This window comes from Lichenostomus cassidix, chromosome 4A (genome assembly GCF_008360975.1).
Source record: "Lichenostomus cassidix isolate B80296 chromosome 4A, HeHo_3.0, whole genome shotgun sequence".
Lineage (NCBI taxonomy): Eukaryota > Metazoa > Chordata > Aves > Passeriformes > Meliphagidae > Lichenostomus > Lichenostomus cassidix.
Window position 1 is genome coordinate 12766486 of NC_139485.1, and position 20085 is coordinate 12786570.

A 20085-nucleotide genomic window follows, 5' to 3' on the forward strand; every position below is an offset into this window, starting at 1 on the left:
TTGGGTTTTGCTCCCAATTGCTGAATTATCAAATATATTATGTAGAAATCCATGAGAACATCACCTGGCAGCTGTCTTGCTGAAGCAATGCGTGAGCCACTTACCAGGGATCCACTGATGGATTTCAGCAAATCTTTTAAGACACAGTTACCAGTGGCTGAAAACAGAGAACAATTATCAACAGCACAAATGCAAACAATAGCTGAGTCCCTGAAAAGTGATCTCTGAACCCACTCACATGATGCAAAAACATGATATTTATTTTTGGATTAAATTCATGGCTTTTGAAACAAGGGATGAAGGCTGCATCTATAAAAACAGTTCGGTTTCAGCAGGGGTATTTTGTATTTTGGAAGTCTTTCATTATAATTTTACAATCATGGAGCACTCTGTAAAATTATGTGTTCTTGCAAGTCCCTTCCAGGACTGTGGGTGGATTTTTTCCAGCTCCTTTCTGGAGCCATGTAGGAAATGTTTTGGTGACATGACCAAGTCCCTCAGCATCACGGGCAGCTCTCAGTGCCATCAGTGCATTCAGCCATCAGCTCCAGGGAAAGGTTTCAGGAAAACTTGGTTATTGGAGTAGCTCAGCATTTGGAGAAAGTGATTTTCATGTGAAGATTTATAGCTCAGTGAGATCTGGGTGAGACAGACATGAGTTCAGCTTTCACAGCTGCAGGGTGGGCAGTGGTCTGGGGTGCCTGGGCTGTCCCTGTGGCTGGGTTTGAGTCCATGGGACCTTGCTGTGGAGCACAGCCCTGAGCCCCAGCAATGACCCCAAACTGCCCATGGCTGAGCTGGGCACGATGCTAAAATGCTTTAAAATTTTTACTGCAAATGCCACTTGCAGTATTTTATCTTCTATTTTCAGCAATTCTTTGGAGGTGAGAGACTGCTTGTCTACTGTGAATTGTTTGCATGTGCAGTCTGATGTTTGTTTGTGTCCCTTCTTTTCTGTGGGGTGCAGCACTGCATGTTAATATTTGGGAGCAGGACGGGCAACTCTGCAGATCTTCCCCATGTCCTTCCCCAGTGTTTCACTTACCTGGTATCAAGATGTGTTATTTTTTGGCTGACTGGGTGACTAAACCCACTGCTGTACTTTGCAGATCCAGAACCAAGCCTAACTTTGTTCAGCACTGGCACAAAGCAGGAAAGGATTCCTACCAGGCTTCCTTCTAGCACAGCTGAGAATTTGTCTCAAGGGGTGTAACTTTACCAGAGGGACAGCAGAGTAAAGCTATTGGAATAGCAATAGCTATTCCTTGCTATTGCAGGAAAAACCCTTGATGATTTGGAAACCTCACCCTTACCCCATTGTCCTGCAGCATTCCTGGAGGGACACAGTGCTTGTGGGCTCTCATGCAATGAGGTTGCACAAACTGATTTTAAAAGAAAGCAAACCACTCTTTCACATCTGGTTTAGCTTTTTGACAGTTTTCTCTGGTGTTTGTGTGCAATTAGCACTGCTTTTCTGTCACATGGAGCCCATCCTCGAATAGCTGGATGTGGATGGTGTTTGGAGAGCTTGCAGTGATTGTATTGAGAAGGGCTGTTTCTCTTTGCAGGCTGTGTTTCTCGTTGTCCCTGGATTTATTGTCTCTCTGCTACTAGAAAAAGAAAACAAAATAATTTTTTGGGCCTGAATCCAGCCCCAGAGCAGGGGATGGCTTAATCAGACACACAAGTGCTTTTACCAGCTCCAGTTGGTTTATTTCTATGTTTAAAATCAAACACTCTTCTAAGTATCTTACTTTTTCTATTCTAAAGTTTGTGTTTAATGAATATATCCACACACACAGGGATTTTGCCCATTGCTCCAAGAGTCAGCACTGATAGAAATGCTGTAATGTGCAGAGCTGCTGTGAGCCCCTTGGAGGAGCTTGGGAGAAGAGACCTTCTCTTGCCTGTGAATGCTCTGGCCTTGTGGTGCAGGGGGATGAAGGTATTAAATTTAATAATTAAATTAAATTATTAAATTTAGGTATTAAAGTTTCAGTAACCTCACCTCCCCATGCTCCTTTGGCCTGAACTGTCTCTTACCAAGTATTAGTCTACTGATCTTAACATTTCCAACACACTAAAGGAACTCAAATTTTGCTAGGTTACCGAAAAACTAGAGTGGAGTATGCTGGGGGAGGAGAATTCCCCTGCTTCCCTCTCCAAAACAGCCTCTATCCTGCAGATAGTGACACTCAGCTGGGATACCACAAACCAGGACAGGGCTCTGAAAACCATTCTGGGTTAGGACTCCCTGATTTTGGCTGAAATTGAAACCTAACCCAGATGAAAGATTTAAAGATGTTTGTTCCTTTTTTTAACAGGGGAAGCTATGTTTTCTAACTGATCCCACAGGGAATGCTTTCCTGTGTAGTCCTTGCCCAGCTCTGATCTGACGTATTTCCAGAGAGACTCAGGATCCTTATCACTTTATGAAAAATGAGATTTACATTCCTGTATCACACAGGCACTTTGAAAATATTATCCCTGACTCCAGAGAAATGGCTCATACATTTTAATGCCGTTATTAGAAATTGAATTGACAACACTTATCCTCAGTGGAAATTGCTCTGCAGCTCGGGGGAAAAATGTGCAGAGAGCACTGGTGGAGACTTCAGAGAGCTCTTGTCATCTTGAGATGTGTGTGCTTCTGGTGCAGTGTGTCTGCTGAATGAGAAGAGCAAGGCTTGATATATGCCAGAGAAAGGGGGAAGAAAAAGTCCAAGGGCCAACTGCATGGGCTGAGAGAGCAGTGGGGCTTAAAGCATCCCAAAGAGCTTCTGGGCTGAAAGGGAGAGCAAAGTGGTGGGGAAATGTGGGCTGCTTGTGTGTCCCAGGGTGTTGTGGAGACATGGCACACGGGTTCTTTATTTGCTGTCTTAGTAAACGTAGAGAAAGTGAACTGGATGAGTTCTGGCTTAAACTGGTGTGTGAGTGAAGAGCTGCTGAGGTGCTCAGGTTGGTGAAAGATGCTCTTAGGAGGAGAAGCAGCAAGGAACTGCAGCAAACAAACCCACTCAAAACAGGATGCCTTTAGAATAAAGTCTTTTTAATGGTAAATAAACTTGCAAGAACTGCAAGTTTAAACTTGCAAGAGCACTTTACATTGGGCTGCAGGACATCAGGGCTCTGGAGCCTCTGAGCTGGGAGCTCTTGCTCCTGAGAGTGGAGGGAGGAAGAGGGACAAAATTGGCAAAATACTCGATGTGATGCCAAAGAAGCACTTATGAATCTGAAGGCACTCCAAGGTGAAGAGTTTCCAATTCTCCTGCCCTTGCTGGTGCAATGTGGCCCATCCTGGCCCAACCTTTGTGCTGAGTGTTGGGGTGCAAGGAATTTAACAACCTTCCATTTGAAACTGCATTTATCTGAAGCTGGAAGCTAAATCAAACCTTCCTAAGGCAGAGACTTATGAAAATAACTCTTGTGACTAATCCAACCCCTTAGGCCTCACTGGAGGAGACTTTGCAGCTTTGTTTTTCCTTGTAAAGAATGCTCAGCATATGTCCTGACAATTAGTCAGAGTGCCCAAAAATACCCATCAGCCCTGCAAGCTGATCCCCTTCAGCTCTGGGAGCTGAGACAGACACAGGGTTATGCACTGTGGGGCTTTGGGAAAGGTTATTTTTAAAATGGCCACATAACAAGGGTGATTTGGTCCTTTCAGGCACCAGCTCTGGCTAACAACTGAGGGTGCAGACAGCCAAATGTTAATCTTGCTCGAGGTGACTGTCCTGTGCCCTGGGTATTGGGCTGCTTCTCCTGCTAAAGCCATGTGCCAGGGCTGGCTCTGTCAGCTCTAAATCAGTGCTGGGGACACGTCCCTGTGGCCTGTGCCAAGCTCGGGCAGTGCTTTGATGGTGTGCTGGATGCCAGGGAGTCTTCCCAACTGGCATGCCAATGCTTGGAAGGGCACGTCCTCATCAAAAAGGTGGCCTGTCTTCACCCTTAGCCAGGCAGCCCTTTTGCTTTGTCCTTCTCTGACCACCTGAACTGAAGTTTTTTATCTTTGGTGTCTCTCACATGCTGAATTTTTGGAGAACGTTTTGCCAGAATCACAGCCCAACCACAAACAGCCCTTTCTTCTCCTCCTCTGAAAATCAAGATCTGTAAGGGGAAACACCAAGGCTCCTTAGTGCCTCAGAGCACTGCTGGTGTGGGGATTTGCCTTGGCCACTGTGCTGTATGGGCAGAGGATGGAGGTCTAAAGGACCATCTGCCCAGCAGCTTCCTGGGAACATGGTGTTTTGCTAGAAACACCACATGGAAAGCATTCCCAGCCTCTGGAGGAAGAGCTTGGGCAGAGCCTGCAGCACTCACCTTGTGAGTCTTCCTTGCTGCCAGGTCCTGTTGAATGAACACAGGAGGATGTCAGGGGATGCTGGAGAGCATGTGTGTTGTAGCTGATGCCTGAGTAGCTGCTAATTTCTGACTCCTAGTGGGTAGATTGCCAAGGACTGGCCCAGCAGTGAAGCAAACTAGTAGCTGAACTTCCTTCCATGTGTTCCACAGTGAGCTGTTTGACCTCACTGGGGCAGAGCATCACCCAGCCAGCTGCTGTGCCCATGAGAAGGAGCTGGGAGCAATTAGGAGTGCAGAGAGCCTGATGGACACTTTGAAATATTATTTCAGGGATGGCTCACTCACTACTTGGTGAAGCCCTGACACGAACATTTATTGTGTGGGTATAGCAGGATTATGTTGCTGTGCCTGTTCCTCACACCTCATCTGTCCTAGGAAAGACTGCCGTGCTGCCTGGCTGGATCACTCTAATATTTATTTGACAGGGACTTGAGCTACTTTTCTCAACTCTGAAGCCAGGGCTAAGCTAGGAGGGGAAAGCTGTGGCTGGCAATTATTTGCCTCGTGTTTGGCTCCACTGGCACATGAGTGCAATTAAACTTGAAGAAAGAAAGACCCCAAGTTGGCCAAGATGGCCCCATGGAGTTCCATTGTCCTAAGTGTGAAGCTTTGTAGTAACAAGCTGGAGAATAACTGAGTTGTGGGTTGCCCCCACAGCTCCTCCCAGGACCACATCAGCTGGTGGAAGTGACTGAGAGGCATCACAGCACTGCTGGGTGGGTCTGTCCATGACCCAGTTATAGGGCTGCTGGGGAGCAAGAGGTAAATGCAGTATTTTAAGACTTTTAGCCCAGTGATGGGCTTGGTGCTCTTATGAGGTATCTGAATCAGACCAGTCTTGGCAGTACATGTGGATCTTTCTCTCAAGAGGAGCAAAGGAAGTCTTTGCCTCTTCTTAGGGCTCATGGGCATGTTCAGACTGCTGTTTTCATCTTGCAGCTTGTTCAGGGGGCTCTGGGCAGCCTGCTGAGCCTCCCAGTCCACTGCCTGCACATTCACAGCAGGGCAGGGGAGACAGAGCTGGGGAGAGAAACATGGCTCAGGTTTAACTGAATGCATTTAAGACTAAGACATTTGTCTTTTTAAGAGATTAAAAAAAAAAATCTTCAGCCTTTTGGGACTGTCCCTCTTTGAGCCTGTACTGAAGGTCTAAATCTAACTGTTGGGGCTACACCATGCACTCAACACCCTTGCTGCTGGGAGATACAGCCTTGGCATCTTATCTGTAATGCGTGAAAGAGGCCCAGGGAGGAGGGAGCAGGGATAGGAGGAAATGGACTTCCCCAAGCAGCTGATTCAAAGCCAGCCCTGCCCAGCACCTGCTGCAGCCTTCCTCTCCCCAGTCCTCTCTGGAGCCTGGGGCTGCTGCCACGGGGCTGTTTGGTGCCTGCATCCCACCACACTGCCATGGCCAGGACGGGGAACAGGAGCTGAACAAAGCTTTGGGACTACAAAGCAGCTCCTGATTTATGTGCAGACACTCCCCCCAGGCCTCAGTGTCACTTGGCTCTCAGCATGAGTGAGAGGTCTGCCCTGTCAGCAACAGGTGATGGGCAGAAGTGCCAGTCAGGAGCGTGTGTGGAGGGGAGCCACAGAGCAGATGGCAGAAGGGAAATAAATTTGGAGCTGCCATGAGAATAGTCCTGGAAACAGTCCAGCCTGTGGATGGAGGCAGATGGGGAAAAACTTGGCTTATATCTCTTCCCAGTTTTGCTTTTTTTCAGGTGCCTTTATTTCCAGCTCTGTTATCTCTTGGCCATTCCTTCCTGTCTGTTACTACACCCTCATCCCTTTTTTTTTGTCTCTTCTTATCCTGCCTTCTTTTCCGCCTTTTGTTTCTACTCACACTATGTGAGCTCATGAAGGTTGCCCACCCTGTGTGCTTCCTTATGAATCTGTTCCCAGTTGCTCTATCCCTACCTCCACCACTGATCCAGAAATCTTCCCTTGGCACTGAAAGGCTCAGCACACTGCTCTGACCCAGCTGTGAGCTGGAGTTCAGCATGGAAGAATTGTGCCTTTGCCACACGTTGCCCATTTTCTTCTCCACTGTCCCCTCTGAGTTTGCTCCCAGGGGCTCAGCTGGTGCCTGGTGTGTTTGCTCTCCTGTCACTGCAGTGATGTCCTTGCTGGTTTTGCTCTGGATGTGGGTACCCCCTGAGCATCTCTGCCTTATGTTCCTGTGAGTGCCTGTGGGATGCTTCAGGGGTGTGGAGGCACATCCTTGTACACAGAGCTGGATATGAGACTTCTGGAGCATTTTTGGGGTACTTCAAAGAGAAACTGAACAGTTTTGAAAGGACTAGGTGGAAAATCCCCATTCTGGTTCAGCTGTGATTGTGTCACACAGGGTCCCTGGCTGGGGGACAGGGACCATCCCCTGCCTCTCCAGATGATCTGCAAACACTGCTCTGCAGTGCCTTCTGCCAGTGCTGGGAGCAGGAAGCAGGTTGGACACGGAGTGCTTGGAGAGCTGGATCAGCCCCCAGCGTCAGTCCTGGTGCCAAACCAACCCAGCATTTCTGTGGCACTGGGGGCTGCTGCCTCTTACTTTTCTCTGATGGACCAGCCACAATTGTAAAGATGAGCTTTCTCTTGGAGAGAGCTGTATCTCTGTCCTCTCCTCTCAAACCCAACTCCCATATTGGTTGTCTTCCGGCAAACTCTGTCTTTATATAAAAACAAACAAAAAACCAGTTTAAAAAATTGTTTCATTTCTGCCTCAGAAGAGCCAAGGAAGTTTATAACTGATGTCTGTTGGGCAAGAGTGCTCTGCTGTGGAAGGACACATGCAGGCAACCTCAGAGATCTAAAATAAAATAAAAAAAATGTGTTCCCTCAGAACAGGAAGGGTAGGGAGCAATGTGGGACTCTAATTTTATGGGAAGCCTGGTGAATGGCAGTGTGATCTTCTGTGCAGGTGCACTGTGCATTGCCAGCAGGAGGCACAGCATTACCTTAAGAGGTGCACAGGTGCTCTGCTGCTGGTGTTTACTGCTGCTTTCTTTGATGATGGTGACTAATAGTTCATCAATGCCTGGGTTAGAACAGCTCTCTAGGAGTTTCTGCCTGTTGAGTGACAGCAGGATGTGTGAGCAAGCTGAGAGACCCAGACCTTTTCTGGCAGGATTCTTAGGGCAAGAAAATACTCTGGGAATCACAACGTGAATCATTTGTTTATCCGAGTGGATGACACTATGCCCCAGCCATGCTGCTCTGCAGTCAGACCCGTGGGGTGGATCAGTGTGTCCAGGGCAGCTCCCTGGAAAACCTACAGGACAGGTTTAATGTTAAAAACATGACATCCCAAGCCTGCTATGCCCTGCTGTGCACTCACTGGTGTATTTGTAGCACTCTTCCCTGTGGGAGCTGTGGGTGCTTGGTGCACGGAGAGGTGCTCAGGCAGGGCTGGCACAGCTCCATTCTGGGGCACCCTCTCTTTCCTGGAGGTGTCTGCTCCCTGACACGTTTCACAGTGCATCAATGTCCCTCCTTGGCACTTGTCTTATACCTGCACCACCACTGTGTTTAATCACCTGGGCTTGTGTGGATGAAGAGGGGCTTGGGAAGGAGATGGGAATTGTCCAAGGTCATCTAGATAAAACCAGGCAAGGAACCAAGAGCAGCACTAAGGTTGTTTCCCAACCTATTCCTGCTATGCTGGACCAGGATGCCACAAATTAACAAAAAAAAGGCCTGTTTATTAAAGTCTGGTCTGGGGGATCAGCAGAGTCTTTGCAAAGTGAGCTGTGCCAGGGAGCTCCAGGGGCATCAGCAGGTCTGGGTCTTCCTCCTGTTTCTTAGCCAAGCTTTCTCCCTCCTGCTTCCACCATCCCGAGCCTTTTGTGGTGCTTTGAACGCACGTGTGTTTGTGCACATGAAATGTTGTGACATCCAAGTGTCCATCCCTGCTCTCCACACCCCTCTGCAGCTGCCAGACCACTGCTGATTGCAGCCACCTCTGGGTGGGACGTGGCAGCTGCTGGCACTGCAGAGACACAGCTCCATAGCTCAGGATGGGAGCAAAGGCTTCTGACGGAAATACCAGGATATTCTGGGGGAAGTAGGAAATGACTGCCGGGTGGGAAGGTGCCAGAGCTTTGTGTAGGGAACTAGAAAGGAATGAGAATGGTTAATGGTGCAAACTCTACGAGCATTGCCAAAAATGAACTCATGTCTGTAAATGTTACACTGCGCGCAGCAAGATTAGCACAGGAAAATACCAGTTGTTAGGGTTCCTGTTGCCATCTGAATTATGCAAACAATTTGCTGGAGTTTATAGATGAGCTGGGGCAGAATAACATTGGGTTTTTCCTTGCCAAAGTGTTTCAGTGCATTAGTGTTTTTGCACGTTTCCCAGCCTCAATCTGCTACATCAGTGGATCCATGCTGTGCTCTTTTGGAATGGCACACTGTCAAGAGTGGCCTTTTCCAGGCCATGTTGGAAACTTGGAGATGTCAGGATGCTGGTGGGATGCTGAGTTTGTGCATGTGCTACCAGGGGGCCTAGGAGGGGTGTGAAGGCTCAGGGGCTCACCAGGCCCAGTGCTGAGGCTAGAGACTGTGTGTGCATCTGAGGAGCTCTTGGGAAGAGCTCTGCAAGCGGGAAGCAGAGATGTTCCTGGCTCTAGCAGGGTTGCTCTTCAGAGTCCAGACACCACCACAATGGGTTCCCTGGAAGGAATGATAAACATTGGCTCTTCCCAGTGGCTGTCAGGGAGGTTCAGTGACTTTCCCACGGCCGTGCAGTGCGTCAGTGGGGAGGCAGGATTAGCAGCTGGGTGTCCCTGGCCACCAGCCCTGAGCGTCACCGACAGCAGTTGCATAACCCAGAGTGAGTGTGGGGCTGCAGGGCTGCTGCAGCCTGGAGATCACCATGGGAGTGACCCCTGAGCTCCCTCCCCTCCTGTGTGACTTGGGTGGAAAGAGGTCAGTTGGAGCCGTGGAGCTGGGATCTTCCTGAGAGCTTTGTGGACACCTGAGTGAGGAGGACAGAGGCATGAGCCAGTGCCCTCTAAAGCCATGCTAGATGCTAGAGAAGCCCCACATCATGAAATTCATCTTTCTAAGTGCTGCTCTTCGGGGACTCATTCCCTTTGAACATTTAATGCTGTGAGCTTCCTTAGGGTAAAAGCTGGGGGAGAACCAGGCATTGCAGTTTTACTGGCAGTAAGACTTCAGCACAACCTTCATGTTGAGAGCAAGTCCAACCTGCCCATGAATGTATCTGCTCGTACTTTGTCACCTGAGTCCCCAGGGCTACAACCACAGCTTTTCTGGGCCCTAGAAGCAGAAGACAGCCCCTTGCTGGCTCCTGGGACTGCAGCCCCTCTGGCCCCCACAGGGCTGTGATTCACCTCTTCCCTTCAGCCATGGCAGAGCAGCATTAACGGTGGGTCTGTAATTTAGCTCAGGACTGTTACGAGACACAATCTCACTCTAAAGCCAAGGCCAAATACTACCAGCATGGGGTCAAGTTCATGAGTTCATTCTGCCTTTGGGACTAATTTGGGTGCTGAGTAGCTGGGCAGGTATTTGACTGTTGCCTGCAGAGACCTAGAGGTCTCAGGATCCTATTCTTCTCCCCCAGATCACCTAAAATGGTAAGAATTTCCAAGGGGGATTAAGGTTGTGATCTCTGGGGAGGGGAGTGGACATCTGGTAGGAGTCCTGTCCATATTAATAGCCTCCATTTAAATGTATGTTATCAGATGGGGCAGCTCCTTATCAGCCTGGAGACTGTGAACTCAATTACCTGAGGGGCTGCTGCTGACTTTGGGCTGCTGACCATGGCTTTCCACAGGCACACAGGTAAAGGGGATGTGCTGCCTGGTAAATGGGGAGGAAGGTTTTGCTAATAGGCTCCTGTGCCAGAGAAATAACTCTTTTGAATGCAGTCTTAAACCTCAGCAATCTGCAGCTGTAACTCCTGATGGCAAATGGGCTGATAACCAGCATGGGGACTGGTGCTGGAGCAGGGTGGTGGTGGCAGCCTTGTTTATTTTGTAAAATGCATTGGATGGCAAATGTTTTTGTATCTGCTGCTGTGGGAAGGCTGGGGTTAGCTGTTATTTGAGGAAGACTTGGTGAAAATGGGGGACAATGCTCCTCCTTGCTGCAAGTTTATTGCAGTGAGCAGGGAACACCAGAGCAGAGTGTGTAAACCCAGATGGTTTGCTCTGCTCTGGTGAGAAGTTTGTGGTTACTCCCTCTTCTCTGTTTGTCTTTTAATTCAGATGAGCTGACCCTCACCAGTGATAGGAAAATGTTAATTTTTCCATTAACACTGACTGGAATCTTGAGATCATGTTTTACATGTCTCCATGATATGCAGATGTGTGGTGTCTTCCCATCCTAATTCTTCTAGCCCTGCAGCTGAAGACAATCAGAAGCTCTTTGGGAGTTTTAAAAGCCCATCTGACTTTTGGAAGCTGTTTTTGTGCATATCCAGTGTGTATTCACAGCCCTACACCACAGCAGAGTAGCAGTGCCACTGCATCTCTAGTGAGACAGCCCAGAGGGTGGGTGTGCCTGGGGAGAGGGTGTCAGTTTGGGGCAAAGCTCCTGTGGGCATCAAACTGAGCTGCTGCACACCAGCAGCCTGGGGTGCTTGTGAGACTTGGGAACACAGAGCTGCCTCAAAACTGGGGAGAAAATTCTCAGTTTGCTGCTCAGCTTTCTGCTCAGCTTCCCAGGACAAGGCACACACTTGAGGCTGCATGTAACTGCTTAAGATTTGCTACTGGGATGTACACTTACTTTATGCAGAGCACCATTCTAAGTGAAATCTGATTTCTGTGGTATCATTTGACATAAGAAGTAATTTATTTTTTTAACTTCAGCCCACAAGACTGACCAATGCTGTAGCATCCTTCCATTATATTCCCTGCCATATCTCTGTTTTCTTTCTCACATTCCTCAGGGGATGTCCCCTGGGGCATGAACTCACAGACTTGGTGCTGTGCTAATATAAAATGCTGAAGGGTGTTCTGAGAAAACGCTGAAGTTGGAGTGCTGCTGCCAGAAAGTCACAGTGTGGAGTCTGATTCTGCAGAACACTGGGAACTCCAGCTCAGCTGTGTGGTACCAGAGTGCCTGCTCAGAATCCTCCAGAGCAGCAGGAAATCTCATGTTTGGCACTGGAAAGCACCTGGGAGCACCTGGGTGTGAGAAGGGCATCCAGCTGCTGGGGTGGGGCAGATCAGTGTATAGCTTGAAACATAACAGGGGAGTCTCAAAGGACAAAAGTTAATGCAGCCACAGTTAGTTACTGAACAGGATTTGTTTAGTTTTGAAAGGTTTGGACTTTGTTGCTTAAACTCTGCCTAAAGTGCTCAGCCTTACTCGAGGCAGTGGTGCCTCATTAGCCTTTGCTGAGCTCTTCACTGAGTGCCAAAGCAATCCCTTGGGGAAGTGTTTGCAAGGCTGGGACAGTGGTTTTTAATAAATAGCATGTCCCTCCTTCCCTGGGGAGATTTAGTAATGACTGGGATGTGCACAGACATGGTGGCAATAGGACCGTAGGGAATGTTTTTGGCAACTGCCTGAGGAGCTTGGAGTTGTTCTTGTTCTAAATAAAGAAGCTTCCATTTTATCAACAGACTAATTTTTGAATTATAGAGTATGAGACTCGCACGTGCCCCAGCCTGGCAATGGCAGAGCACAGCTCTGGTATTTGCAGCCTCCCAGCAAAAATGACCTGCAAGAGATTTCTTTCCTTTCTTTTCTTGGGTCTTGAAAATGTTTGTTGCCCAGGGCATTTTGCCAGTGCAGTCCTGAGTGTCACTTTGCATTTGGGATTAACAGGACCCTTCTTTTAAGGGTTTCCCTGGTATTTATAGCAAACCATGCACATTGCATAGAGGAATGCTGAGAATAGTAACTCAGGTGACAGACCAGGGCTGCCAGGATGAGCTGAAACAGGCAGGTGTAGCCAGTGCCTGGCAGTGTGGGGCTGTGTACTCAGTCTGCTGAGAAAAACAAACCTAATGGAGAGTCAAAAAGCAATCGCTCTTTTTCTTCCATATGCAACTGTGTGTCGGGCAGAGGGTTAATAACTCTAACCTCATCTTCTTTCTTAAGTGGCAGAATAATCTGTAAAGTGTAAGTACAGTTTCTCTGGTAGTTATTAGAGACCACACTTCAAGTTCTTCCTTGGTGGTTTATCACATTTAAACATACTCTCCAGAGACATTAACACATATCCTGTGCTAAGTGCTTTGCTTATCAGCTGTGCTTCAGCTCCCTTTGCTGAATGCTTTGGTTCCTTTTGTTGCAAACCCTTGCAATGCTGCTTGGGGTGTAGGGCTGAAATGAGGTGAAGCAGCCTGGGGGTGATGGGAGACAGGAACCCTGGGGGATACAGGGGGCTGTGTGAATGCAGCAGCTTTTGTGGGGTGGCACTTCTTAGGTCTGTACCCTTTCCATCCCAAAGCTGGCCATGCTGCAGATGTGGCCCTGAGCCTGGGGTGTGCTGCTCGATGTTGGTACCCCTTGAGGTGTGTGGAAGCTGCTGGGGCCCAAGTGTTTGAGGTCTCTGAAGGATGGAAGGTGTGGTTGTCCAAGGGCTGTGGTGCTGTTTTTGAAAAGCAGATGCTTCCAGAGGTCAAGTGGCAAACTGGCACCTCTGTGGTCAGGTAAATGTTAGGGTTGTATTCCAGTGGCTCTTTGTGCCAAATACCCTGATACCTGAGAAGGCCACTGGCCTGGCCTTCTGCCCTCCAGCTGTAGCCAAATCCATCAGGGAGCTACATTTAGAGAACGTCCTGCCAGGGCTGGTGGGACAGGGTTGCCTTGCCTAGAGGGGGATTAGTTTCTGGAAGTATAGCTGTATTTTTCTTCATCCCTTATTGAGGGTCCTCTAGGCTATTTAAAGATGGCCACATTCTGCATTTACCCCTCTCCCCAGCTGCCTGTGCTCTCTGTTTTCACCTGCTTCTCTCCAGTAGAGCAATCCTCTGCACATGCCTGGGTGAGAGAATAGCTCCAGCCTGTCCCTACTTTTCCTCTACTTTCTAAATCCATTCTGCAGCCTCAGTGTCAAGCTGACATGGAGTTTGGATCAGTGCATGTCCTCAGGGTATATGATTCTCCTGGGGCTAAACAAGAGACACTTGACCAGGCTGTCAGCTCGGAGATGCCACAGTCTTGTGTAAAGCCACAGCCACAGAAACTTGTGTTCAAGTAACTTCCAAGTTAAAACATCTGCATGTATAGCTCTCATTTTAAGCACAGCAGTGTGAAAAGAAGCACAGAGGTTCAGTGCTCTGGGTTTTAGTGGTAGCTTGCTTACCCTGGTTTTGGGTTGTTGTAGCACTGTTGTAGCCCTGGTGTGGATCCCTATCCTGTGTTCAGATGCTGCTGCACTGTTCACAGGGGAAGTAATGTAGAGAGCACTAAATAAAGACCCCGGGGAAGTAATGATTTTTCCATGTACCCAGTGTGCCTTTAGTTTCATAACTTGCCTATTTTTCAGGCAGTAAAGGCAGGCCAGGGTTAATATACCTGGAAACTCTGGAAAGTTGAGCTGTGGGGACCTGGTCCATCTGGAGGGTGAGCAGGTTATTAAGGAGATAAACAACTCCAACCCATGAACTGCTGCAAAACAGGCTTTAGAAATACATTTGTTTTTATAAAGAGCACAAGAAATATCTGCTCTGTTTACCTTCCATGAGAGGGTACAGGACTGCTGAGGGGAGCAGCTGTAGGATACCAAATGAAGCTGAACTCTGGAGTGTCCACAGATGTTTGCTCCATTTGGGGAAAATAATCTGGTGGTCCCAGCACAGCTGCTACTGGCCTGGGGCTCTGCTCTGTCACACATTGGTGGCTTCCAGAGCTCTTGTGCACTGTACCCTGGGTGGGCTGCTCCTGTGGGGGGTTTGTGGGAGATGGTGTGGCTGGTGTGGGCTCTTGGCATGGCAAAGGTGAGCAGAGCCCACGAGCAGCCAGCACATTTTCAGGGACTATGAGACAAGCACATCTTCACTGCAGGCAAGGAGACAGAGGTGCCTTTCCTGGCTCTAGATCAGGAATTCAGGAAAGATAGTGCTGAGGGCAGAAAGCTCCTGGAAAAGCTGGAAGCAAATTCATGCCCCTGCCTGTGTATGAGAGGGGTTGTCTTGAGTGTGAGATGGCATGAGGCAGGCAGAAGCTGCATGCACAGCCCACTCTGGGGGCTGCCAGACCCAGTGTTAATTTCCTGGGGAGCTCCAGAGCTGCTGTGATAAATGTGTCTCGCATTAGAGCGTGATGGGAACACAGGATTGGATTGCTCCCTGAGCCATACTTCTGAGATTATGTGTTCTGGTAGAAAGCAACCCTAAACCTGAGATCAGGAACGTTTCAACCATTTGCCCTGGACTGTGCAATTGCATTTCTTCCAAATAAAACCCACCTGCTTGCTAGAGCTCTGCAGAGCTGGCAGTGGCTCACATAGTTTCCATGTTTCCCAGCTGTTTCTCTGTTTCATTTGCTTGAGCAGGTACCTCATAGCCCTTGGTGTAGTTGTCAGCAGGACATGACCTCTCCTGGCCTTGCCAAGGGGGCATTTGCAGACCTTAGTCCCCCCACAGAGTGCAATTCCTACCAGCTGAGCCTCCAGCCTGCCTCTGTCAGTTTTAGGGGAAGGAAAAGGGTGTGAACACAGCCTCCACCACTGCTGCAGCCTCCCCGTATGATGCTTCTCTTTACGACTCTCTGTCCTGCTTTCTGAAATGTAAATCCTTCAGTTTGTCCTGACCTGATGTTACTGAGAGGGTGACAAAGGGGACATAGTGTGATAACTCTTGGATTTTAAAACCTGCAAGGTAACAGTGTGAGTCTCATTATTCCTAAGCCCAGATGAGGCAGAAGAAAAGCTCTGCTATGATGGCAAAACGTTCATTTGCAGGTAGATGCCTCCCCTGGCTTTGCAATCAGCTGTGTTGGGCTGTTCCTGGTGTGCTGCAGTGGTCTGGTGAGGTTGGGCCCTGCAGCTGATGGTAAATCCAGAATTTCTGGGGTGGGCAAATGTCCATAAAAATCTGTGTGAACAGATCCTCAGGCTGCAACAACAGGGCAGACCAAGAGCATCCTGAGCCAAGGGCGAGCTCAGCAGGGTCCCACTGACGCTGCTTTGTTGTGAGGGCACAGCCAGGAGTGACACACCCTCTCTGCAGCCCCCAAACCCCCCACCACTGGTTTGGTTTATAAAGGCACATTGTGCTGGACTTGGAGCAGCACGGCTAGAATGAGCACTGTTGTACCACTGAGCTCACACAGGAAAAGGCTCCAAGGCAGAGTCCAGGGCTGGGTGGGGTGGTCTGAACTGAGGCCACATGATGGAGGCAGCAGCAATTTGTATGGCCTGACCACATCCTCTCCCTTCCTTGCTCTGTGCTGACAGTGCTGCTCTATCAGGAAGAGAGGACATTTCCTCTTGGCAGCCCCTGCTGCCAGACCATGGCTACATCTCCCATCCAGCTGGTGATGATGCAGAAATTTCAAGGCTGTGTCCTGGGGTGTTGAGTGGGCAGGGAAACAGAGCTCTGCAGTGCTGGGTTTACAGGGGCAGGGATGGAGCTGCCTCTGTGGGACTTACATAATGGATGGGCACAATCCTTATGCCCAATCTCTGGAAGTGTTCCAGGCCACGTTGGATGGGGTTTTGAGCAACCTGATCTAGTGAGTAGCACCTCTGCCCACAGTAGCGGGGTTGGAACAAGATGATCTTTACAGCTCTTTGAAACCCAAACCGTCCCAGGATTCTCTGAATCCTGACAGAGCCCTTGCAGCCCCCTTGCAGGAGTTGTTGGTGGCTTCTGCTGAGGAAGGGTGCATGGAATGGAGGGAGCCATTAGCAGAAGACTGGGAGTGCAGGATAGGATGGGTGTCTGGGGAGAAAGTGTGAGCCAAAGTGGAAAATCCCCTAGTCAAGATCCCCCACACCCACTGACAGCTCCCTGGCCATGGTAGAACATCAGACTTTGGCAGAACCTCATTGGCATGAACTGAAGTATCTCTCCATGGAAGGAGATTTTTTCTTTTTTTCCTTATGATTTTTTATGTGAAAGCCTGGTGAAAAGAGAGGCAGCTGGAAGCTGCACAACTATCTAGCACAAAAGGGCTTGAAGGGCTGCAGCTGGCTGTGGGTTCAGGCTGGAAATATGGAAATAATTCTGCTCTGCTCATGTTTGTTGGTGATTTCTGCACACAAGAGATGCAGTGCCTCAGCCAGGACCTCACTGAGGCCTGCAGGAATGAATTAAGGGACTCTTGGGGAGTGATTAGGTGTCATTACCCTTGCTTGATGTGCAATATATAAACAAGGCATCCTTCCACTTAACAAGGGGATTGGGAAAGGCTGATTTGGGACTCTGCTCTCCCTGACTGGAACTGCTTTGTCTACCAAGGAACCCTCGAGGAGTGTGACACCACATGCTCACTCCTGAGCCATCTTCTTCCTCCTGACCTGCACAGCCCCAAGAAGCTGGAGCAGTTTCCAGGGCCTCACTGCTGTCCCCTCACTCTGTGTGCTCTTGCAGGGCCTGGCAGCTACACCGTGGGCACGATGTCGGAGCGATTCGACTGCCACTACTGCCGCGATCCCCTGCAGGGCAAGAAGTACGTGCAGAAGGAGGGGAGGCACTGCTGTGTCAAGTGCTTCGAGAAGTTCTGTGCCAACACCTGCACCGAGTGCAAGAAACCCATCGGGGCTGACTCCAAGGTCAGTGCTGAGCATCTCAGAGGGGATGAGGAGAGGCAGATGCTGATCACCCTCCTGTTTGGCTCTGGTCTGGCTCTGAGCTCTGTGAAAGAGCAGTTCTTGCGAGTCCTCTGGCTGCCAGCTGTGTGCTCCTTGGGCAAAGGGTAGCACTGGGGTGTGCACAGGAATGCCCATGGTGAGCTGTTTTGGCACAGGACCTCATTTCAGGGTCTAGATTGAGCCATATGAACTGCAGCAAATGCTGAATTGCCCTGGAGAGAGAACTGCAGGGAGCCAGTCTGCACAGAGCCTGCAAAACTCGCCTTCTGGGCAAAGTACTCAGCTCTGATTTTTCTCAGTTGGTTACTGCTTCATGATAGAAATAAGAGTTCTTTCAAAATATGTATTGAGAGCAGCTGGATGGCAAAATGGTTCTGTTGGGTTTTTCCTTATGTTAGTTTATAATAGTATCTCTGATGTTCAGACGTCGTAATACCAGGCAGGACATGAAGAAACAAAAACTGCAGATCTGCTAGCCTGGTGGTTGAAACTGTTTTGATCTCCATGTAAATTGGAAATTGGTTTGTTGCTAGTGTATAGAAATACGGTATTACTGAAGTCATTAGTATGTACCTTCAGGGCCAGATAAATGTTTATGAAAATAATAATGTACACCTGAACTAGAGGGAACATAAGAACCTGAGAAGCACACACTTGCAGAACTTCAAAGCTCCAAGCTGTTAGTTTGAAGCATCTTCTGCCCCCCTGAAAGTCCAAAGTGAATGCAAGTGTGTCAGTGAGTTTGGTTAAATGTCATTCCCTTGAGTGACTGCAGAGGAGCCACAGCTCTACCCACTGAATCAGACATAGGAACAACAAACCTGTGCTTTACTGCCCAGACTGATGAAACAGGAGGTTGGCTTTGGGGCTGCTCAGGGGGAAAGAAAAGCTTCTCACCCTCTCCCTTTCTGTTCATTCCAGGAGCTGCATTTCAAGAACCGCTACTGGCACGACAACTGCTTCCGCTGCTTCAAGTGCTACACATCCCTGGTCAACGAGCCCTTCATGCTGAGGGAGAACAACAAGGTTTGGTGCAGCAACTGCACTGCTGCCGAGGATGCACCCAGGTGTAAGGGCTGCTTCAAGCCCATTATTGCAGGTACTGTGCCAGTGACAGGGGTCCCAGGGCCACGTTCTGCTCTAGGGCACAACCAGGGTGGTTTATCAGGCTGTGGAGGCTGCAGTTAAGGTTTGGGCATCACAGTGGAAGGCTGGAGCACCTCAGAATAGTAAATTTTGACTGTTGCTCTCAGCTGTCCATATTATTTAAGTGTTGAAAGGCTGCTTTGCAGTTAGCCCTCATGTGGATAATTAACTCTAATGTCAGTCTTAAACCATTTTACTAAAAGCTTTGCTCTGTAAATCACGGTCCTCAAAAGCTCAGGCAGCAGGTCTGACAACTGTTTTAAGAAAATCAAGCAAGCCCTGGCTAAAATCAGATACAGAAATTACCAGCTCATCCCTTGTCTGCTTTCCAGTGGAATCCTGGGCATAGGTATGGACAGGTATTGCCCACAGATGTTACACTGCACAGGGGGTTTGTCACAGGCCTGAAATCCCACATGACAAGTTATTTTTGTCTGTTGTAGGAGACCAAAATGTTGAGTACAAGAAGATGGTCTGGCACAAGGACTGCTTCACCTGCAGCCAGTGCAAGCAAGTGATTGGATCCGGGAGCTTCTTCCCCAAGGGTGATGAATTCTACTGTGTCTCCTGCCATGAGCACAAGTTTGCCAAGACCTGTGCTAAGTGCAAGAATGTAAGTCTTCCTCTCTGCAGAGGCAGCTGCCAGACCCAGCCCTCGTGTGCCTTTTGGGAGCTGGGAGGGTGAACCAGCAGGCAGACCATGCTGAAGTTGTACCAATGCTGATGTTCCTTCCCTGAGATACTGGTGCCAGCAGCTGGTGGAACGAGGGGAAAGCTGATGGTTCCTGTGCATTACAGGATATGGGCAGGGGTTGTTGGGTTAGCTGATGGCAACACTGCAGAAACCAAGAGGGAGCCAGTCTTGCATTTGCCTTGGGGATAGTTTAAGCTCTGTAGTGGTATTGAATATTCAAGAAGTGAAACACTAGCTGTTTTACAACTGCTGCAACTGCTTAGTGTGGAATTGCAGTTAGTGCAGGTAAAAGAAAGTATTGTGAAAGCACCAGGTATGTGGGATTTCAAGGTTAGAGGGACTCAAGTGCGCTGCACAGCCCAATTTTAATGCAAACTTTGGAGAGATCCTCTCCATGGCCAAGCCTTCCCATGCTACACCCCATGCCTGTGTCACCTCTCTTCTCCCCTGCTGATTCTAAACCACACCTCTGCTCCTTCTCTCCCAGCCCATCACTTCTGGAGGCCTCACTTACCAGGAACAGCCTTGGCATTCCGAGTGTTTCATTTGCTCCAACTGCAAGAAGCAACTGGGTGGGAAGCGCTTCACAGCTGTGGAGGATGAGTTTTACTGCGTTGAATGCTACAAGGAATGTGTTGCCAAGAAGTGTGCTGGCTGCAAGAATCCTATTACAGGTATGCTGGGTTAAATGCAGCTCGAGGGCAGTGGGTGCTGAAGGTCAGGACAGTGATCCCCCAAAGACAGGGAGCCCAGGGTGGGGAACATCAGAAGCAGGTCTGGTAACCCAAGCCCAATCCCAGAATTTTACATGTGACCCGAGTGAGCCACATGCTTGGGTTGGATGGAGGCTGAGCCAGTAACTGAGCTCTTCAGCCTTTGCATGTCTCAAATTTACCTCCTTCAAAACTCCCCCAGCCAGAACTGTTCCCACCCTAAATATCTTTGTTTGGGACCCTTAAGTCTAAAATGAGCAATGTTTTATTGTCAAAAAGGGACATTTGTATCCCTTCTGATGTATTTTACACTTAAACTTACTGGATTTCAGAACTCATGTCTCAGTGTCCTGAAATGTGGACACTGTCCTGCCAGTCCCCCGAGACTCACATTCCTGCCTGCATTTTAGAGCACGGATCTGAGC

General features: G+C 49.0%; 1 protein-coding gene across 4 annotated transcripts in view; it reads left to right on the top strand.

Annotated features, from left to right (window-relative positions):
• The window catches only part of FHL1 (four and a half LIM domains 1), a 29692-nt gene that overhangs the window by 8323 nt on the left and 1284 nt on the right, over positions 1 to 20085 (top strand). For 2 of the 4 annotated variants that reach the window (XM_085060582.1, XM_085060583.1), the window contains exons 1-5: positions 10015 to 10173; positions 16887 to 17068; positions 18029 to 18206; positions 18697 to 18866; positions 19435 to 19621. In XM_085060582.1, the coding sequence (XP_084916708.1) occupies positions 10152 to 10173; positions 16887 to 17068; positions 18029 to 18206; positions 18697 to 18866; positions 19435 to 19621 (739 nt within the window). In that variant the 5' untranslated portion in view covers positions 10015 to 10151. Of the gene's footprint in view, positions 1 to 10014; positions 10174 to 16886; positions 17069 to 18028; positions 18207 to 18696; positions 18867 to 19434; positions 19622 to 20085 lie in introns of those variants that run through there. The other 2 variants (XM_085060580.1, XM_085060581.1) reach the window with 1 other exon arrangement.